The 23,641-nt window shown below is 35.7% G+C and overlaps 1 protein-coding gene across 6 annotated transcripts in view; it reads right to left on the bottom strand.

The window, feature by feature from the left end:
* Positions 1–1,244: 1,244 nt before the first annotated feature.
* DMXL1 (Dmx like 1) overlaps positions 1,245–23,641 on the bottom strand; it is a gene marked incomplete at both ends in the record, with an annotated part of 115,508 nt that continues 93,111 nt past the window's right edge. For all 6 annotated transcript variants that reach the window (XM_084252827.1, XM_084252828.1, XM_084252829.1 and 3 more), the window contains 6 exons: positions 1,245–1,469; positions 3,630–3,847; positions 7,788–7,840; positions 8,876–8,967; positions 11,596–11,688; positions 14,049–14,176. In XM_084252827.1, coding sequence (XP_084108953.1) covers positions 1,245–1,469; positions 3,630–3,847; positions 7,788–7,840; positions 8,876–8,967; positions 11,596–11,688; positions 14,049–14,176 — 809 coding nt within the window. The remainder of the gene's footprint in view (positions 1,470–3,629; positions 3,848–7,787; positions 7,841–8,875; positions 8,968–11,595; positions 11,689–14,048; positions 14,177–23,641) is intronic.

Here is a 23,641-nt window from a genome sequence, read left to right as displayed (position 1 = left end):
TCCCATCTGCCTCCGTCTCATTGGTTAATAAAATCAAGTATTTACCAAGTTTTCTATAATTCTGAATCAGAAAAGGTATAGCATGAAACACAGAAACAGGGTTAGCACATTTAAGTTAAAAGCATTGTGCATTTTTAATATTTTGGTCTTATTTTATAATAAAATAATATATTTTGGCAAAAAATAAAATATAAGTTTTAGTTTACTTTCTATTATAGGTAGATCTGGTGGGTATTTTACAATTGTAAATACTATCTGTTTACTTTGACTATTTTCACATTTGTTTCTAAAAACACTGCTATAATATTTTCTGAACTTTGAGACTAAAAGCACCTAAGAAATAGGAAATAAAATTGAATTAAGATGTTTTGTTTGGTGCTCAAAATTCCTTTAACAAATTCATAACTACTTTTAAGTGTCTCAATATGACAACACAGAATCATTATTGCCTGCGAAGACTCTTCTGACTCAATGTAATCTTTAAAAGTTTAATATTAGAACTCTCCTGAAGTTTATTTGAAAATCAAAATGAGAAATGGAAAAAAAAGTTGCAAAAAAGGTTGTTATTCTGGTGGCAGTAGTCGTTATGGCACAAAACACACACACATACACACAAACTATGTTCAAATAAAATATGTAAGATATATTACATATATACACACAACCACACATGTACACACAACTTGGATTCCAGAAGGGAAATTGACAGAAACCTCACACAGTAAGCCATTTGGCTATTAATCACTTACGTCCCAAGGACAGTTTAATGTAGGTGTTTTTTTTTCCCACCCTCACCCAAATATTAATTTATCATTAATTAGGAGAATAGTTTGAGATATATAAGTTTGATAAAAGAAATGAGAGTGTGGTGAATTAAGATGACTGATGTGCAACTGCCTTTACATAAGGGTATTTTTACTGTGAAAGAAATTCATGCAGAGATATCTGCAGAGAGTTTATCAATGAAAACAAAATTCCTTTAACACTATAACATACTCACTATAGCATACTATAAATACCTATTATTATAGCACTACTTATACATTCTACTTTAGGCAATATAATCTAATTCTGAATGACCTTGTTATTTTTTAAGGCATCAGTGCATCAAGGGCAAAGCTCCATAAAATAAATATGAAAACAAGCATTAGCTTATTGTGGCATAAAGAGTGAGTACTGTACATTATAGGGGTTGGTCACATCCATAGAACAGGTAATAAATTATACACCTTACTGTCAAAATGTTATAGCATAAATTTCACATCGTTTTTCAACACTTCATTTAATGGGCTAAACTGATCTGGCAGTATTCTCATTTTCATTGTTCCATCAGCTCCACATGAAAAAATGTGATTTGCTGGCCCCGTCTCAATTTGCATCACTCCAGTTCCAATATTTCTGAAAATGGATTGCCGAGCATGTTCATTGATAAAAGTGTGGAGAAGACTAAATGTAGAGAGACTCCAAATCTGAAAAACATTAAGAACAAAATATAAAACTGGGGTTAATCATTATCTTGAAAATCCAAATAAAAACTCTTAAGAATATCTTCCTGTGCAAACAGGAATTTCTAAAACCAAGATGGAGAAAAACCTGTATAAGGGTATAAAATTTTGATTCTGGATAGGGTGTTATAATTTTCCAAATTGCTTTGACATTACATTTTTCAAAATCCATTTATTAAGAGGGGAAGGTAAAATTTAACCCTGCCTTGCCTTGGATATAAAACAGGTGAAAGGAAGCTAGTGTATTTATGCTACAGAAATTTGTAGTAATAATGGAACCACTACCAGCAAGGCTTCCTATTTCTCAGCAACAATTTTGCTGCAAAATGGGAGGTTTACTATAACATAAAATTATATTCTCTATATTATACATACTAATAAGATTTCAGAAGAGCTGGAAAGAGACAAGTACCCAATACTTAGAGACCCTCCCATCAGATGAAACAATGTTCTAATTTTAGTATATGTAACTTACTATAATTTTCTATGTTCAGTCCTTACTTACAAAATAAATGTGTTTGTTACATGAAATTTATAAGCATTTTCATTTATGTGAAAGCCCTAAAAGGTTTCAGGATATTAAGTTTAGGAAACCAATTTGTTTCCTGATGTTTAAGTTCACAATAAAAAAAAATTTTTCCCTAAGAAATTTATGAATTCATACTACTCTGGACAACACTGTTAATTTTTTGACTTGTGAAAATAACAGGGTAAACTTTTTTTTTTTAAAGATTTATTTATTCATGCATACAAGAACTGGAGTACAGGCCAGATACACAGCAGGGTGAGAGGATTCACCAGAGACAGAGCAGGGAACAGAACAGGCAGACTGACAAAATACACTGCTGAAGGGAACAGCAGGCGAGACAGGAGAGCTCTGCCACACCATGTGGGATTCTCGCTTACTGGCTGGGATAGAACCCGCACTGCAGAGGCTGGGGCAGCTCCACAGTGCTGCGGTCAACCACCTGCACCACCAGGGGCGGCCCATAACAGGGTAAACTTTAAAATCTTTTTTTAAACTTGATTAAATAAGTCCCAGAATCAGAGTACAAACTAAAGAAGAAACCTAAAACACAGTAAGACTTATTCCATACTGAAAGAGGTTCAAATAATTAACTAGCTACAAACTGAAGGAAAATAATTCTGCATGAAAGCTGGTATATGTATTTGATTAAAGGAAATCTTTTCATTTATCTGAGAAGGTGTGGACCTATTTCCCTAAATCATATACAGTGTTGTAAAGCAATGTTATCTCAAAAGAAAAAAAAAAAAAGAGAAAGAGAGAAAGAAAGAAAAAAGGATGCTTTCTTAAAATTCTACAATTCTAATTAATTTTTTTCTGAGTGAAAATTACTGAAAACATTATTTTACAAGCCTCACAACTAACTGAATTAACAGATTCTAAGGAAACAGATTCTGCCAGTGGCTTGCTGACCATGGGAATCACCTAAGGATTACTTTAAACTGATTTATCCCTGCAGATCTTTCCAAGTATGACTAAAGATCCCTCCATCAAAACCACTAGAAATGTGTTATAAAAATGCACATTCCTGAGCTAATTTACCATCTTAGTCTTACTGGGATGGGACCTAGCACATGAGTGTTTCTGGGACAGGGCACATTTTTCATAAGCTCCTTAACATTTTAAACCTCTATGTTTTAAACACAGTACGGTTCAAGAAAGACTAATTCTAATACATTAAGAATTCTTACATCAGGCATTGAAGTGGTTATATACTGATGTGATATATGAAAAAAAAAAAAGGGAAATTTGGGATAAGGGAAAATGTCAATATATTTCATAGCAACTGAAAATGAATTCAGTGATTCTGAACATGGAGTCCAGACTAATTCTAATTGTCTGAAATATATTTGCCTGCTTTATGGAAAGTTCAGTCCTTTTTCATGCATTAATTAAACATATTGGAGAAAATTGAAATACAGTCAATTTTTAAGACAAATATAATTTCATTCATGAAAAGATTAAGTTTTTAACAGTATTGACTACAAAAGGAGTTAGTATTACTATTATTTAAATAGACTGGTATCACCAATATGATTAAAGACCTAAGATTCTAGAGATTTCACATTGTAGATATTGTGGGATCATTACACATTTACCTTTATGTTGCCTTCAGCAGATCCTGTAACAAAGTACTCTTCAGTCGGATCAATAGCAATGGCCTTCACAGGAGAATCGTGGCTCTGGAAAAGTTGCCTCTGTTGTCGTTGTCGGAGGTCAAACGCACATGTAAAGCCTTTTCTGCCACCTGATATTAGCAGCTGATGTTTTGGAGCATATGCTAAAACAGTGGCACCACTATCATGGCAGATAAAAGCTGAAAGTTAAAAAATAAATATTAAAAAATGCATTTAATAGTTTAAGAAACAAACTTGGGTCTCCCTGGTGGCTCAGGGGTTACGTCTCAGCACTACGAAGCTATTGGCAGCCACTTTAGCACAAGTTGGATCCCCAGCCAGGGAGCTATCCACATGGCGCAGCAGACCTCTCCTGTCTCTCCCACTGCTCACCTCAGCAGTGTATTTCAGTGGATCCACGTGTTCTGCTCCCTACTCTGTCTCTGGCAAATCCTCTCACCCAGCTCTGGCCTACACCCCAGCTCTTGTATGTATAAATAAATAAAAAATCCTTTTTTAAAAAGATTTATTTATTTATATAAGAACCAAGGTACAGGCCAGATGCGTGGGAGGGTGAGAGGATTCATCAGACAGAGAGGGGAACAGAACAGGCAGACTGACGGTAATACACTGCTGAGGGGAGCAGCCAGCGAAACAGGAGAGGTCTGTCATGCCATGTGGGTTTCTCCCTGGTAGGCCGGGATGGAACAGGCACTGCAGAGGCTTAGGACAGCTTCACAGTGTGGTGCTCAACCACCTGTGCCACCAGGGAGGCCCAATAAAATAAATCTTAAAAAAAAAAGAAAAAAACAAACTTCTGGTTTGTGGCCAAGAGGAATTAATAAGCCAGATTTACCTTCCTGTCTGAAACAACTGAAAAATCAAATGATATTTAGAAAAAAAATAATTTGACACATTTGGATATCAGGAAAGGAAAAAGGATCTCTGAAAGATGGGAAACAAACTGTGTTCATCTGGAGTCACACTACTGCCCAACTTACTGCTCAAGAACATCCTTTAACACAAGAAGGGGAAACCAAGTAGATCTGGGTTCCTTTTCCCACCTGTCATAGTAGAAAACCTCATAATTCATAATGCACTGGGTAAGTACTCAGAAAGGTTTTGCCTTGGTAACAGACCACAATCCCCTTAGATCAAATGCTGCTTTAGTCTTGCTTAACAAAATAGCTCTACTGCCCGCCCCCAATCTGATTCTAAATAATTAAGTCCCCAGCAAAAACAAGCACCTAATGGAAAAATTCATAACTGGCAACTAATATAGTCACAAGTTATACAAAGAAGTACAAAAATACAACCCATTAAGTAGAATAAAATCTATCAATTAAATCTCACTTCAATGACATAAATGATAGAAATAGTACACATAAAGATATCCAGTCTTATCACTGTATTCTATCTGTTTGAAGAGTGAGTGAAAGACTGAGCATGTTTAGTAGAGAGATGGTAGACACATATATATACAAAAATCCCAAATCAAAAGCCCTGAGGTTAAAAACTACAAAATTTGAGTGAAAAATACACTTGATGGGATTAAAAGCAGATTAAACAATGCAAAAAAGAAAAAACATGAAAAAGATTAGCAAACTTGAATACATTAAAAAAAAGTCTAGCTTGGGCCTCCCCAGTGGCGCAGCGGTTGAGCGCTGGGTTGCGAAGCTGCCCACGGCCTCTGCAGTGCCGGTTCGATCCCCGGCTGCTCCCCAGCCACCAGAGGAGGGTCCCACATGGCGCGCAGACCTCTCCTGCCGCCCGCTGCTCCCCTCAGCAGTGTACTTCGGTCCTTCTGCCTGCTCTGCTCCCTGCTCTGCTCCCTGCTCTGGCTCTGGTGAATTCTCTCACCCTCCCACGCTTCTGACTGTACCCAGTGCATGTATAAACAAAAACAAAAACAAAACAAAACAAAACAAAAAAGTCTAGCTTAACAAATCTCAGGGAAAAAAAATCTGTGAATTGCTCAAAGACAATATGGCATGATGATGAAGAGTGAAGATTCAAGAGTCAGGTTGCCCGAGTTTAAACCCTGGTCTCTATTTGAGTTTAAATATATAGCTCAGAAAATAATTAAACTTAAATCTCAGTTTCATCATTTGTAAAAAAGGAGATAAAACCACCTGCCTGACAGGCTTTGTGAGAAGGGTTAATTACTTAATGTTTGCAAAGCATGTAGAATATCTGGCAAATATTAAGTATTCAGTAAAATTTAGTGACTATTACTGTAAGAATATAAGGAAATTGTAGAAAAGAGTTTATTAAAAATAAAATATTTACTTTGAGATATAACTTATAGAGGATAAAATGTGGAAATTTTAAGTGTATCCTTGCTGAGTTTTGACAAATGGATACATCTGTATAAGTGTCATTCAAAAGAAGACAGTGTTTGCATCATTCCAGAAAGATCCATTGTCCCATTTTGTAGTTAATTCTCTTTTCACAAAAGCAATCATTATTCTGATTTGTATCTGATTAGTTTTTCCTGTTCTTGGAACCTCATATTAATGGAAATTTACACCATAAATTATAGTATAAATTTCTTTATGCCTGCCTTCTTTTCCTTCAACACCATGTTTTAGAGGTTAATACATATTATCCCATGTGTCACTAGGTCATGCTTTATTACTGCTGAGTAGTAGTCTATTACATAAAGAACCTACATCAAAACCACTAAAGAACCCGGTTTTCTGTGTTATTTCTGTTTTTCTATTCTTAAAACTACTAAGAACACTCCTATGCAAGAATTTTTGTGGACATGTACTTTCATTTCTCTTGGGTACAGATTCAAGAATATATATTTCTGAGTCATGTTAGGTGATTTAATTTTATTAGAAACTGCCAAACAGTTTTCCAAAGTGGTTGTACCATTTTATACTTCTATCAGCTATACATAATGGTTCCAGTTTCTCCACATCCTCACTAAGAACTGGTAGTAAACAATTTAAAATTTACCATTTTTCAGTATATAGAGTAGCATTTTATGGTGAAGTTACCTTGCATTTCCCTGATGATAGTTGATGTTAAGCAACTTTTCATATGCTTCTTGGGCAATGAAATATCGAGAAGAAGGTAATTTTTAAAAGGCTTAAATATGTTATATCTGTCATAGACTGTTTTTGATGTTGCATCTAAAAACTTACCACTAAACTCAAGGTCACCTAGACTTTCTTCTGTATTTCCTCATAGAACTTTCAGTGTTATGTATTTTACATGCAGGTCTATGATTCACTTTGAGCTAATTTTTGTAAAAATGGTGAGATTTATACATAGGTTCATTTCTTCTACATAATAGCACCTTATTGTAATAACAATATTTGCTAACAATGTCTGTGTGCCTTTATTAATGCTGTCCAGTATATATGTTTGGGTCCATTACTGGGCTCTTGATTCTGTTCTAGTAGCTGGGGTTTTGATTGGATCACATTGAATTTATTAAAGTTGGGAGTAACTGACACCTCAACAATACTGAGTCTTCCAATCTGTGGATGTGGATTAGCACTTCATTTATTTAGATCTTTGATTTTTAAAAAAATTTTTTATAGCTTTCCTTAACATATGTTATACGTATTTTGTACAACAAGTACAGCAAGATCATAAGATACAAGGTCATTATACTAAGTTGGTTCTTTCCTATATACCAGCAAGGAACATTGGAATTTTAACAGTAGTTCCATGAAGTTAATTTTTTTGAAGAATCTTTGGAATTTTCTACATATATAATTATGTCATCTGTGGAAAAAACAAAACAATAGTTTCCCTTCACTTTCAATACCTTTTATCTTTTATTTCTTTTCTTCATTTATTGTTAGGATTTCAGTACAATGCTGAATAGACATGAGAGGTGAAAAAATAGTATTCAGTAACAGATGTTCACATTTATAACCTGTGATAGCAGATCCAGATCCAAAGTAAAGGATTTATATATTATCTATGTTCTATTAGCCTTCATCAAGGTATAGCAAAAAAGTTTCATATATAATATCGTTTTCCTTTTAAACTCTACCACTGTGGGTAATGTAAATCTCACAGGCTAATAAATATTTCATTACAAATAAATTCATTTAAAAATAATTTTTTGTTTATGAATGTCTTGACTTCCAAAGTTTATAAAATGCTTTTAAAACTTACCATGGACTAAACTATTAGCAGGTGCTACCAGAGTATCCCACAAACATACATTTCTGGAAAAAGAAAAAATTACTTAAGTGATACAAAAAAGAAAGTAAGTATGCCTCATAAAAAGTTATGTAACATTTCAACTTTATTCTCACTGAAAGTTCTTAAGTTCATAAAAGCACCAAACACAAGCAACCAATATATTTCTGTATAATTAATATTTTTATAAAATCAAATAACTTTAGATTAACATGTATTTGCCAATATTATATGGAGACTGAATGTGGAAACTACTTTTTGCATTCATTGATTCTCTATTCTGAGTTGCACTCATACATAAATATCAGGATATACTGAATTTCCATTAGCACAGAAAAAATTTAATTTTACTAGGAATGGGAGCAACTATGAATTGCACAAGAGGTACCAATATATGTAAGGATTTTCATGGAAGGTGACCCCAAGACTCCATATTCCTACAATCCCAGTTATAGTGAAAGTGAAGCCATATCCAGATAAATATAAAAACTTATCATCCTCATTAAGCTTTGATCTCAGAACTCAGCTATGTAAGAGAAGGCAAAAGTAGGGGGTGTGGAGATGGAGGAAGGAGAAAACATTTTCTAGTAAATTTAAAGTTTTTTAGAGAGACAAGGCTACTGGAGTTAGACAACTAGTAAGTCTGTCTGAGTATTCTGTTTTCTTAATGTGCAACAGTGACAAAACCTACAAACAGGAATATGATAAAGACTATATCATAACCAACACATAATAGCTCTTTTTGCTTCACTCTTAAATACATAGACAATGATGAATGCTTTGGGGAAAAACTTACTCTACCAACAACCAAATTCTTTTTTCCTAAAGTCTTAACCTTAGATCATGAAAAATACAGAAGTTGATTTTTGCTTTTTAATGGCACAGAATTTCCTTAATTTTATAATTAGAACACTAAAAATGCTCTAAGAAATAAGTCTTTATAGTAGAAATGTTGGCCACAATTATGAAAACACAATCTTGAGACAAAAGGAGATAAAACAATTAAAAAATAAAGCTCAGTTATACATACACACACTTCAACTTCAGTTATATACTCTTACCTATTGTCAGTTGAAAGACCAGCTGTCGCTATCAGAGAGGAGGAACTGACGAAGACAAAATCATTGGCCGTTTTGTTATGACACTGCCAAGTCTAGAACAGTTATAAACAAAAAATGTTACTGATTGTCATTAAGACTTCATAATCAAGTAGATGTATTTATCAAAAAGTAATAATAACCACTTATGACTTACTTAAATGCTTTCTGCCTCCCCACTCCCAAATTTTAAAAAAGCTATGAGAACAATATAGAAAACTCTCATTATACTTTACCTAGATTCACCAATTTTTTTTTTTTAAGATTTATTTATTTTTTTATTTATACAAACACTGGGTACAGTCAGAAGCGTGGGAGGGTGAGAGAATTCACCAGAGCCAGAGCGGGGAGCAGAGCAGGCAGAAGGACCGAAGTACACTGCTGAGGGGAGCAGCAGGTGGCAGGAGAGGTCTGCACGCCATGTGGGACCCTCCTCCGGTGGCCGGGGAGCAGCCGGGGATCGAACCGGCGCTGCAGTGGCTGCGGGCAGCTTCGCAACCCAGCGCTCAACCGCTGCGCCACCGTGATTCACCAATTTTTAACACACACAAACACACACATACATACACACAAATACACACATACACACATTTTTCCTGAACCATTTAAATAAGCTGCATATATCATGATCTCTTATGGAGCTCTATGCTTTACAGGAAGTAGAACTCCAAATATTTCCCTTAGATTATTTAGTAAAAATTTTGTGAAGACAGAAATAGGATTTTAGAATATTTCTCAGAATGAGTTATCTTCAGAAATACTTAAACTTTTATATAATTGCTCAAATATCAATAAAACATATCACTATGTCAACAAAATTAGAAAATGCATAATATTGCTCAATATTTCATCAAACAAGAAAACTTTATGAGCTTTCAATTATAAAAGTTTCTAAGTCATGTTTGCTCAGATATCTCTCTTCAATAAAAAAGGAGTTTTAAAAGTATGCTAAAAACATTGTATGAAAGATTTTTCCTTTAAGTCACTTTCCAAACTCCCACCTCTCCTCCCAATTAGAACTGGACCAGATGACATGTTCTTAAACAAATAAAATCTACTTTAATCCCCAAAGCCAAGAATGTAAATTTTTAATTACATTTATCTTTATGGAAGTTTTTTCTTGTATTTATTTATTTATTTATTTATACATACATACATACATACATACATACATACATACATACATACAAGCACTGGGTACAGTCAGAAGCGCAGGAGAGTGAGAGAATTCACCAGAGCCAGAACGGAGAGCAGAACAGGCAGACTGACAAAGTATACTGCTCAGGGGAGCACTGGGTGGCAGGAGAGGTCTGCACACCATTTGGGACCCTCACCCGGCTGCCTGGGATAGAACCAGCGTTGCAGAGGCTGCGGGCAGCTTTGCAACCCAGCGTTCAACCGCTGCGCCACTGGGGAGGCCCGGAAGTTTTTTTTTTTTTTTGAATGCAGCCCATATGGATCATAAACTTGTACATTTAAATATACTGGCTTAACGAAAATATGATGGGAGGATATTCTTGCAGAATAACTCCCTCTTGCTTGCTTTCTCGTAGATCTATACTCTTTCATTATTTAACCTTAGGCAAATAACCAGAAATCTTAACCAATATTCTTAATTTTTTCTTGATAGGTAGAATTGTTCAGTCCTATAAAGAACTTTTATAAGAATACATATGTATTTTTTTTTCAGGGTCCTATGAATCTGTAGGACCCTGAAAAAAAAATAGAAAGTTCATTAAACCTGTATGGTTCTGAATACAGAAGTGGCAGTTTAAAAAAAAAAAATGAGCAAGAAGCACTATTTATAATAGGTAATACTTGGAAACAACACAAATGCCCAAAAATAGATGACTGGATCAAGAAGATGTGGTATTTATACACAATGGAATACTATTCAGCAATCAAAAAAGATAAACTAATTCCATTTGCAGAAACATGGATGGTGCTAGAAGGGATTAAGCTCAGTGAAATAAGTCAGAAGGAAAAAGAAAAATATCAGATATTTCACTTATAGGAGGAATATAAGAGAGCCAAATAAGGCATTAGGAAAATAATAGTAACCAAAAAAAAAAAAATAAAAATAAACAGACATCCATAAATCAGAGACATTCTGAGGAGAGGGGGAGGGAAAGGGATCAAAGCAAGGGAGGGAAAAGCACAAGGGACTATGGTGACGGTGCACGGATAAACTGGTGGTAGAAATTCTATGGGGACTACACCTGAGAAAAGAAAGCAAACATCGTAATAAAATGAAAAATGATGTAAAATATTATAAATAAATAAAGAAATGAGCAAGAAAGTAATAGTATCTACTATAGGATATCCATTCCACCTTGTTTATCATGCACTGATTTATTTATCATTATTTTGGGGTATAAAACCCACTACAGCTTAGTGAGGTTGCAAACAAACTTGAATTACCTACAGATTACATGGGTCTTTGGAAAATACCATGTTGGTTCTACACAGTATAACTTTCCAAGTTATCAGGGACTAAGAAATTTTATACCTCACAGAATAATTTCAACATAATATAACGAAAGGCACCTACAGTAAAGTGACTAAGTACATAGGAATAGATAAAATTTAACTTGTTGATTTTAGTCATTTCTTGCCTAAATATATATATATATTTTTTTTTCTTCAAACAAAAAATTTAAAGATAGACATTGTTCTTGGCTTACCAGGTATGGCTTAGGCATGCTTCCAGTAACTGGACAGCATTTCCAGTTTGTTTGATACAAACTTAAATATCCATCAGCATCCACTATTCCAAACTTGGGGAAAAATATTTTAAAGTGTTTATTTAATACAGATGCAATATCCAAAGCACATATTTACTCTTATCTTCAGTGTGAATTCCATACTTTGACCCTTAAACATTTCATTCAAATATTGTTTGGCACTTCCCTTCTCCTACACATAGTTTTAGTTCAGAAAAACATTTAGCTACTGCTTTAAAAAATTCCAAGATGAACATAAATGATACAAATATCAGTACCCATTTTATTTTATTAACCAAATGGTCTAGTCTGTAACCCTCTGTAAGTACTCCAAAAATAAAATAATGGATTTACATGTAAGCCATGTAATGAAGTCTCAGTATATATAAAAAAATAGAAAACTTTGAACATTTGAAAAATATATCACAAAGACTTCCAGAACTACCCAAAAAGGAAAACATAGTAGAAAGTAAAATTAAAAAAAGGTTTATACTGTATCCTCTGTCAGAACTCAGAGCAGTATCGATTGGGATGATGACAAAATACTCCCAAAAGAGAGTATATGATACAGCTCTTCAAGGGAAAGTAAGACTGCTAACAATTTTTTCTTTAGATTTTAAAAGTAATTCATTCAAATATAAAGTATATAAAATAAAACAAATATCTACGTTGGTCTGCTTCCTATCATATCCAGATCTAACAACTATTAACCATTTTATTTGTTCCCTTTTTTAGATTTGCTGTATGAAATTCAAACACACATACAGGGCTTTAAAAAGTATGATCATAATAAATATACAGTTCTACAATTCATTTTTTATTTACTATAGTCATTTTCTCACAAATTAAATGGCATATACATATATTGTTAATTAACTGTAATATATAACTACATATTACACTGTATAGTTATACTATAGTTTTTAAAATGCTTCCATTTTAAACAATTTTCAATTTTCCAATTACAAAAAGTGCCATTTTGAACATTTTCATACATACACTGTCACATTTTTATGTACGATAAAACAGTAATGGAAATGCTTTGTCAAAGGACATTATTTAAAACTGGAGAAGCAGCCAAAGTTAAATGCTCTAGTCATAATATCAGTTTACACAACCATTTTTCTTACAATCAACATTGCATATTACTAAAATTTTAAGTATTTGTAGACTTACAGAAGAAAAGACCATGCATTTCTTTAATTATTAGTGAGTTATTGGCCTTGCATTTTTTTTTTGCAAATTGATTGCTAATATCCTTTGTCTACTTCTCATTGACTTTTTAAAAAATGATTGATGGGGCTACACTAGAAATATTAACCCACTATTTACTGTATTTGTCATAAATATTTTCCCATGGTCTATTCTTTTAGTGATTTATCCCATATTTTCTGGAGTAGATCTAGGTATATTCTTCAAAAAAGCTATACGAAATGGGTCAAAGTATTTGAATACTTAAAAAAGTGTTTCTTTTGCTGTCAAATTTGAATGATAGCACTAAAAGACATCGACTCATAGTTATTTATTTTTCCATGAGAATTTTGTGAATACTGTTCTACATTTATTTGTAATCTCTATTGTTGAGTAGGCCAATGCCATTAATTCTGGAGGGATGTAGAGAGGTGGTAAGTAACCATTTTTACCCCAATCCTTCCTAGAAACTCTACCCTGGAATTAAAAAATATTAATAATCAGTATGGATCTAGACAGATATTGTTTCTCAAAATTTCTGCCAACATTTTCTTTGCTTTAGGGAAATTTTCTATTTTATAATTCCTTTGAATATTAAGCTTCTCTTCTATCACATTTTTTCTTCTTCTGAAATATGGAATTTCCTGGATCTAGTCTCAATTCATTTACTAGGTTATTTTTATCATGAAATAATTTCATATTTTGTATTTCCCAATAATAAACTTGATTGTGTACTATTTATATTCTGTTACTGATCCATTGTAGTCAGTAGTTATTCTAACCCAATTTTTTGAGAATCATGTTTTTAATTTCTAAGAATTCTTTCCTGTTCTTCTACTGCCTTTTGTTTTTTCATAGCAACCAGTTCTTATTTTAGAATGAAATATTGTCCTTAATCTGAGGAAATGTTCCTCCCAAGTCATATATTCTGCTAAATGTCTCTTTTAGGCTCTTAGTTTTTCTGCAACATTCCATGGTTTTTGGCAGACCATTTCTGTTCATCACTAACAAACTGATAAAGCAGTAGGAGTATTGAATGAAAAATGTGCAATGTAAGCATTATTTGTGTGAATTTAATAACAACAATTTTAGTAATGTTTTCATAATGTCTTCACAGCAAGACCCAAAAAAGAGTTAAGTTTTTTTTAGAAAGCCAAACTAGTAATATTTCTAAACTTCCAACATCATCAAATAATTTTCCCACTTCCATTTTTATATGTTACCTTATTTCCCTGATAGTTAAATCTCATTCTTGTAACTCTGGAACTGCCACCAGATCGAAAACAGGTTATTTGTTGAGAATGGCCCCATTCAAACATTCTGACACTTCCATCTTGAGCTCCTGTCAGATCTGCATTATGAAAGAACAAAAAGTTCACATTTCAGTAATCTTTTGGGAAATTAATTTTTTTAATCCAACATGAAAACCTTTATGGAAGAAACACTTAAGAAGTAAGTCTGTCAGTTTACAGAGTTTATGGTGTATGAAATTTCAGTTGAATAGTCTTAACCTTAAAAACAAACAGCTATATGATGCAATTAGATTTGACTGAGTACATATCCTCACATGAAACAATAGAAGCAGGAGGGGGCGGAGCAACATGGCGGCGAGGAGACGCTGCAAGTAAGATCTCCCATTAAAAAAAGTTAATAGGGAGGAAAAGCGGCAGGTCCCGGTGAGAACTGGGACACGGAAGATAAACGGAGGACTCCAGCAAACTGCCCGAAGAAGAAAGTGGCCATAAAAGAGGACCAGAAGGGAGGGAAGCGCAGAACCCTGCTCCCCTCCCCCGCCCACAGAGGCGGCACTCTCCGACCTGCAGAGAGGAGGGAAACAACAAACCAAAACGGCCAACAAGAAAAACGGACACAGCAAGTGGGACTGTGAGTGGAAAGGAACTATTTCAGCCACCACACCCCGTGAACGGGAGCTGAGGCGAACCCTGTAGGATCCGCCGCAGAGGTGAGCTCCAGGCGCCATTAAAGAGAGCCCCGCCCCCCAGGAGGAGACCAGCACCAGCACACAGCCCCGGCCGCCCGGTAAGCTTGCGCGGAAAGTGGCGCGGATCCGGACCGGATCGCAGCTGCCCAGGTCCCTGCGCCTGCGACCTAGGCTTGCAGGGAGACGGCGGAGGCCCTCCTTGAGTGAGCAGGAACAAGGCGCCCAGGCAGGGGAGCGGGATTCAAAAGGCGCCATTCCCGCGCCACTGATCTGGGCTACAGCCCGCGTCCTGGAACTGAGGGCTTTGGAACTGAGACCTGGGGCACGAAATTAGGGGCGTGGGTTCCCCACGACGGTGGGGCACAAGGCAGACACAGCACCCCAAAGCCGTTGAGGTGTACCCTACCATCCCCGCTCTGCTCCCTGTCCCACGGGGTGGAAAATCAGCTCCCCAAGGGCTCTAGGAGAGATCTCTGGCGCCACCTAGCGACTTGACCCCAGCACAGGCTACTGAAGGAGCTAGTGGCCAGCTGGGGAGTTAGCCCACACCGGGCCCCTTCCGAACAAGTAGTCTGAGCCCACAGGGAGAGCGAGCACCCACAGCCAGGGCAGACCAGGCGCGCAAAAGAGTGTGCCTGAGACCAGACGCGCAGGGAGTGTGTCCCACATCACTATTTTAGAACAGGGACATTTCTTCAGTAAAGACTACCTGCAGAAGGCTTCCTCAGGAGCCAGAGGTGAGCGGGGGAAGTTCGCCCACGCCAGACCCCCTCTGGCCTGCAGTCCAAGCCCAGAGGGGAGCAGGAACCCACCGCCGGGGCAGACCAGGCGCACAGGGGAGTGTGTCCCCACATCGGCATTTTAGAACAGGGACCCTTCTCCAGTAAAGGCTGCTTGAAACTGACAGATGACTCCTGGAAGAACCAGAGGGGAACAGAGAAGCCCACCCAAGATGCCGGCCAGTCCCAACAACACAGTGTCCCAACGCATACGGCAAATTAGAAAACAGACAGTAGGGAGGAGAAGAACCACACGCAAGCTAGCAACTCTCCAGAGAAAAAGCACACCACAAAAAGAAAGCCAGCCCCCAGATTGCAACGACAATAACTTGGAAGAATTTCTGAGCCTTCCAGAAAGAGAATTTAAAATTGCTGTGATTAAAAAACTGACAGAAGTCATAAAGGAAAACAATGATAAGGGAAAAATAATCAACGATCAGAAGAATGCAATTGAGTCCCTAGAGAGGGAAAACAATGGTCAGAAGAAAGAAATTGAGTCCCTAAAGAGGGAAGTAAAAGAAATGCAGGAGATCAAAGAATTAATGGAAGAACTAAAGAATTCTGGGAAAAGCAATGAAAGCAGAATAGATGAAATGGAAGAACGAATAAGTAATCTTGAAGACACAGAAATAAAAAGAACCAAAACAGAAAAGGAAAGAGAAGTACGAAGGAAAAAGAACGAAGAAAGACTTCGGGAACTATCTGACTCCATGAGGAAAGGAAATATAAGAGTTATAGGAATACCAGAAGGAGAGGAGAGAGATGTAGGAACAGAGAAAATATTCAAAGAGATAATTGAAGAGAACTTCCCAAATGTGAAGAAGGAGCTGAAAATTGATATACAAGAAGCAAGAAGAACACCAAACTTCCACGACGAAAGGAAAAATACAGCAAGACACATAATAGTAAAGCTCCCAAGAATCCAGGACAAGGAAAAAATAATGAAGCTGGCAAGAGGGAAGAAACAGATAACATTCAAAGGAAAACCAATCAGGCTGACATCAGACTTCTCCGAAGAAACACTACGGGCAAAATGGGCCTCCCCGGTGGTGCAGCGGTAGAGCGCTGGGTTGCGAAGCTGCCCACGGCCTCTGCGGCGCCGGTTCGATCCCCGGCTGCTCCCCGGCCACCGGAGGAGGGTCCCACATGGCGCGCAGACCCCTCCTGCCGCCCGCTGCTCCCCTCAGCAGTGTACTTCGGTCCTTCTGCCTGCTCTGCTCCCCGCTCTGGCTCCGGTGAATTCTCTCACCCTCCCGCACTTCTGACTGTACCCAGTACATGTATAAACAAAACAAACAAACAAGCAAAACAAAATAAATAAAGAAAAAAAAACATAACAACAACAACAAAAAAAATAAATAAAAAAAATAAAATTTAAAAAAAAAAAAAAGAAACACTACGGGCAAGGAGAGAGTGGAGGGACATAGTCAACAGACTCCAAGAAAACAGATGCCAACCAAGAATACTCTATCCCGCAAAGCTCTCCTTCCTCTTTGAAGAAAGAATATGGACCTTCCCAGACAAACAGAAACTCCGGAATTTCATTGCAACTAAACCCCCACTCCAAAAAATACTACAAGGAGTCCTAAAGCCAGAACCTCAGAGGGACGAATAACAATGAAAGAAGGCCAAAAAAAAAAAAAAGTTATTAAAAGAATAAATAAATAAAATCAAAGGAAAGACAAACACAATGGCAAATACAGATGTTAACATATCAATATTAACTCTAAATGTAAATGGACTAAACTCTTCAATAAAAAGACACAGAGTTGCAGCCTGGATTAAGAAACAAAACCCAACCTTCTGCTGTCTCCAGGAAACACATTTAGCTACAAAAGATAAAAATAGGCTCAAAGTTAAAGGATGGAAAACAATCCTACAAGCAAATGGACCAAAAAAGAAAGCAGGAACAGCTATACTTATATCAGATAAAACAGATTTCAAACTCAAAAAGATAAAAAGAGACCCCAATGGTCACTACATTATGATCAAGGGGACAATACTTCAAGAAGAAATAACACTCATTAACATATACTCACCAAACGAAGGAGCACCAAAATATATCAGACAACTGTTGTCCTCTCTGAAAACAGACATCAGAGAAAACACATACGTAGTGGGAGACTTCAACACACCACTATCAACAATGGATAGATCAACAAGACAAAAAATAAGTAAAGAAACCAAAGCTCTAAATAAGGACCTAGAGCAATTAGGCTTAACAGACATCTATAGAACACTAAACCCCAAAAAAACGGAGTACACATTTTTCTCAAGCGCACACGGATCATTCTCCAGGATCGATCACATACTGGGGCACAAGACAAACATCAACAGATACACCAAGATTGAAATCATATCAACCATCTTTTCTGACCATGAAGGCATCAAACTAGAAATAAACCATAAAAAGAAGGCAAGGAACTTTTCTACCTCATGGAGATTAAAAACCACACTACTGGAAGACCATTGGACTAATGAGGAGATCAAAGAAGAAATTAAAAAATTTTTTGAATTGAACGACAAGGAGGACACCAATATCCTAAATGTATGGGATGCAGCAAAAGCAGTAATAAGAGGAAAATATATAGCAATAGAAGCTCACATCAAGAAACAAGAAAGAATGCAAAGAAACAACCTAATCTCGAAGCTCAAAGATCTAGAAAAAGAACAACAAAAAAACCCCAAAACCAGTAGAAGAAAAGAAATAATAAAAACCAAAGCAGAAATAAATGAAATTGAAACTAAAAAAACAATCCAAAAGATCAATGAAACCAAGAGCTGGTTCTTTGAAAAAATCAATAAAATAGACAAACCCCTAGCCAGGCTCACAAAGGAAAAAAGGGAGAAAGCACAAATAAACAGGATCATCAATGAAAGAGGAGAAATCACAACGGACACAGCAGAAATCAAAAGAATAATCAGTAACTACTATGAACAGTTATATGGAAACAAGTTTAACAATCTAGAGGAGATGGACAAATTCCTACAACTCTACAATCACCCAAAGCTAGATAAAGAAGAAATAGAACACCTAAACAGACCAATTACAATTAGCGAAATTGAAATGGTAATCAAAAACCTCCCCAAAAACAAAAGCCCAGGACCTGATGGATTTACAAATGAATTCTACCAAACATTCAGAGACGAATTAGTGCCTATCCTTCACAAACTCTTCCAAAAAATTGAGAAGGAAGGGACAATACCAAACACGTTCTATGAAGCCAACATTACACTAATACCAAAACCGAACAAGGACAACACAAAAAAGGAAAACTACAGGCCAATCTCCCTAATGAACACTGATGCAAAAATCCTCAATAAAATTTTAGCCATCAGAATCCAACAATGTATCCGTAAGATAATTCACCACGACCAAGTAGGATTCATTCCAGGGGCACAAGGATGGTTTAACATCCATAAATCAATCAACGTTATCCAACACATCAACAAAAAGAAATATAAAAACCATATGATAATATCAATAGATGCTGAGAAAGCTTTCGACAAAGTGCAACACCCATTCATGATAAAAGCCCTTGAAATTCTTGGGATACAAGGAACATACCTCAACATCATAAAGGCCATCTATGACAAGCCAACAGCCAGTATCATTCTCAATGGTGAAAAGCTGAAAGCAATTCCATTAAGATCTGGAACAAGACAAGGATGTCCACTCTCACCACTGCTTTTCAATATAATACTGGAAGTCCTAGCCAGGGCAATAAGACAAGAGAAAGACATCCAAGGAATCCAAATAGGAAAAGAAGAAGTCAAACTATCACTATTTGCAGACAATATGATATTATACATAGAGAACCCCAAAACCTCCACAGAAAAGCTAATTCAACTCATCAATCAGTTCAGTAAAGTGGCAGGATACAAAATCAACACGCAAAAGTCAGTAGCCTTCCTATACACAAACAATAAATCTGAAGAAGAAGAAATCAAAAAGACCATCCCTTTTGTTATTGAAACAAAAAAAATCAAATATTTGGGAATAAATCTAACAAAAGAGGTAAAGGACCTATACAAAGAAAACTATAAAATACTGTTAAAAGAAATAGAAGAAGACACAAAGAAATGGAGAGACATCCCCTGCTCATGGATTGGAAGAATAAACATTATTAAAATGGCCATCCTTCCAAAAGCAATATACAGATTCAATGCTATTCCAATCAAAATTTCAATGTCATTCTTCAAAGAAATAGAACAATTATTGATGAAATTCATATGGAATCACAAAAAACCCCGAATAGCCAAAGCTCTCCTGAAAAAAAAAGAAGGGAATGGAGGCATCACACTCCCAGACTTCAAACTATACTACAAAGCCATAATCATCAAAACTGCATGGTATTGGAACAAGAACAGACATACAGACCAATGGAATCGAATAGAAAATCCAGAAATAAACCCACAGATTTATGGTCAACTAATCTTTGACAAAGGAGCAAAGAATATGCATTGGAGCAAAGAAAGTTTGTTCAATAAATGGTGCTGGGAAAACTGGGTCGCTACATGCAAAAGAATGAAGCTTGACCACCACCTCACACCATACACAAAAATCAACTCAAAATGGATTAAAGAACTAGACATAAGACCTGAAACCATAAAATATATAGAAGGAAATATAGGCGAAACACTACGTGATTTGCACATCAAAGACATCTTTACAGACACATCACCCAAAGCAGTGATAGTGAAGGCAAAGATAAACAACTGGGACTACATCAAATTAAAGAGCTTTTGCACAGCAAAAGAGACAATAACAAAAACAAAGAGAAACCCCACCAACTGGGAGAACATTTTTGCACCCAACACTAATGATAAAGGACTGATCACAAAAATCTGCAAAGAGCTGATGAGACTCAACAACAACAAAGAAAGTAATCCAGTCAAAAAATGGGCAGAAGAGCTTAAAAGAAACTTCTCTGAAGAGGAAATACAAATGGCCAACAGGCATATGAAAAAATGTTCAACATCACTTGTCATCAGGGAAATGCAAATCAAAACTACCATGAGATACCATCTTACACCAGTGAGAATGGCACATATTAAAAAAGCTAGCAACAACAAATGTTGGCGAGGGTGTGGAGAAAAAGGAACTCTTCTGCACTGTTGGTGGGAGTGCAAACTGGTCCAACCACTGTGGAAAGCTGTATGGAGATTTCTGGACCTACTAAACATAGAGCTTCCATATGATCCAGCAATTCCACTCCTAGGAATTTACCCAAAGGACACAGAAACATCAATTCCAAAGAACACCTGCACCCCTATGTTTATAGCAGCACTGTTTACAATAGCTAAGCTTTGGAAACAACCCAAATGCCCAAAAATAGATGACTGGATCAAGAAGATGTGGTATATATATACCATGGAATATTACTCAGCATTCAAAAAAGATAAACACATGCAATTTGCAGCAACATGGATGGCGCTGGAAGGGATCATGCTCAGCGAAATAAGCCAAAAAGAAAAAGAAAAATACCGGATGGTCTCACTCATAGCAGGAATCTAGAAAACTTAAATAAGGGACCAGGAAAATGAATAACTATAAGAAAGTGAAAATCAAAATCAACAAAAAACTATGAACCAGAGACACTTTTAGGGGGGCGGGGGTGGGAGGGGAGGGATTGGGGCCAGAATGGGGGGGCTGCAATTGTATGGGGAATATAACAATAAAATTTATAAAAAAAAAAAAAAACTTATAGAAACCCCACAAACCTATAAATACATTCTGGTATATAAGCAAAAAAAAAAAAAAAAAAAGAAACAATAGAAGCAATTGAATCAACCCTCTATAAATTTTAATTGCTTTTAAAATTATCTCAATGATGTTTTAATAACCTTTAATAAATGACTTTTATGATAACCACTTAACAAATTCTTGGTATTATGCAAAAGTCACTCCTTCACTGTGAAACTAGTAATATTCAAATTTTCATATTTTTCTCTGGAAAAAATAAAGACCACGCAAAGTCTTAAATACCATGCTAAAGAAAAAAACCCTTTCTAATATTTTCTGATTGATCCAATATCTTAAATATATGTTATCTATTTTAGTGAGGAATAAGAATAGGCTAAATAATTACTAATTCTTCATTTTACCATTTCAAATTGTGTATTACCAGGAGAATTATTTCATCTCCCTGAGCCTGCTTCCTTCCTGTAAAAGGGTAATATTGATATATAAATCACTAGACAGTTGTGAGAAGTAAATGAGGTGATTAATATGAGTCATATAGAAATATGCCTAACATATGACTCAATTTATATTAAGTGCATCTATCATCAGTATTGATACAGTATACAATGTGAGAAATCATGTAAATGTATACAATCTACCACATTGCTAGTCATATATTATTCAAATTAACCTTTATTCCTTACCAAGTATTTAAAAGAAATGAACTTCAATTGTTTTAAAATATTTAAACAAACAAAAAAAAATATTTAAACATTGGTCTCAGGTATGAGGGTAGTAAACTTTAGTGAGATTGAGGCTATACAACTCTTTGAGCACACCCCCAATAGTCTTACTTACCTTAATTAAAAAAAATAAAATAAAATAAAGGCTAGTTTTACTTTAAAGAACACTCAAATTTTAAAAAATATTACTTATGACTTTATTTGAAAAGAATCCTTAATATTCGGTAGCTGACATGTAAAATAAAATAATTGCTTAATACTTAATTTGGAAATTATTATAAAAAACAAAAGTTACTATAATCAGGTTATCTGAGCAAGTATCCCATATTAGTAATGAAGGGTGCTACAACATATTGGTAAGGAAAGGGTTAAATGCACCTTAAAAACCTTAATGGATGAACTATTTTTTTAAACAGGGCTTTCCTTAAAAGACTTTCATTTCTATTTTAATTCAAGTCTTTAGCAGAATTGCTAATTCCTTGGAGTAGAAGTTGTTGTTTATAATGACTAAGATTTTTTTAAAGTTCTTCTCCAAATGATCTATTGTGTAGTATCTGAAATTCAAAGTAAAAATTTTTTTATAGTAATTGTTTACATTTTTTATTTTTTTAAGATTTATTTATTTATTTGTTTGTTTATTTATTTGTTTATAAATAAACACTGGGTACAGTCAGAAGCACAGGAGGGTGAGAGAATTCACCAGAGCCAGAGCGGGGAGCAGAGCAGGCAGAAGGACCAAAGTACACTGCTGAGGGGAGCAGTGGGCGGCAGGAGAGGTCTGCGCGCCATGTGGGACCCTCCCAGGTGGCAGGGGAGCAGCAGGGGATCAAACCGGTGCCACAGAGGCTTTGGGCAGGTTTGCAACTCAGCGCTTAACCACTGTGCCACCGGGGAGGCCCCAAAGTAAAATTTTTAAAAATCCTGTCTCATAAAATTTCCACTACATAAAAAATACGTTTTAGCTAAATTACTATTGTATTTGTGACAAGGAAAGATATATTGGGGAAAAAAATCCAGTGATTATTTTAATTAGCTTTTCATTTTTCAAGTCTCTTTATCTGATAGTTCAGTAAACAAAGAAAGTACTTAACCAAAGACAGAATGCTCTGATGTTATTTGATATCTCCAGAAAGTAAGTCCATTAATTGCCTTTGAAACAAATAGGGATCTTTTTATTTCAATTTATTGGCTTGAGGTAGAATATAATCCCTATAAACTTGTCACCTGTCAGAACATAAACTAGTGAAGATGGGAAAAAAATGACATCCCATCAATATTTCAGGGAACTTCCAAACCCCACCACGTAGGTTAGATTTAATGCCAAATGTTTCCTACTTTATGATAAATAACACTTATGCTCTGTACATAAAACACACTTGACTCCTCATATTACAGAAATACCCAGATGTGAAATGGATGCCTGACTGTGGGTCCTCGCACTCACTCTATTGTGACTGTTTTTTTAAGTTCTGACTTCACATTAAATTTGTGAATAAAAACACATACTTCTAGTGTTGAATATATACTTGAGTAGTGAAAAAGTTTTAGCATATTTGATACCTGTAGTATAAGTAACAGAAGTTAATTTCTTCCGTTTAAATATACGGTACTGTTGAACACTTCTACTGGACATTAGTCTATAACTTTAACAACAAATGCATAACAG

This window comes from Talpa europaea (assembly GCF_964194135.1).
Source record: "Talpa europaea genome assembly, chromosome: 13".
Classification (NCBI taxonomy): Eukaryota; Metazoa; Chordata; class Mammalia; order Eulipotyphla; family Talpidae; genus Talpa; species Talpa europaea.
This window is presented reverse-complemented; position numbering and strand designations above follow the sequence as displayed.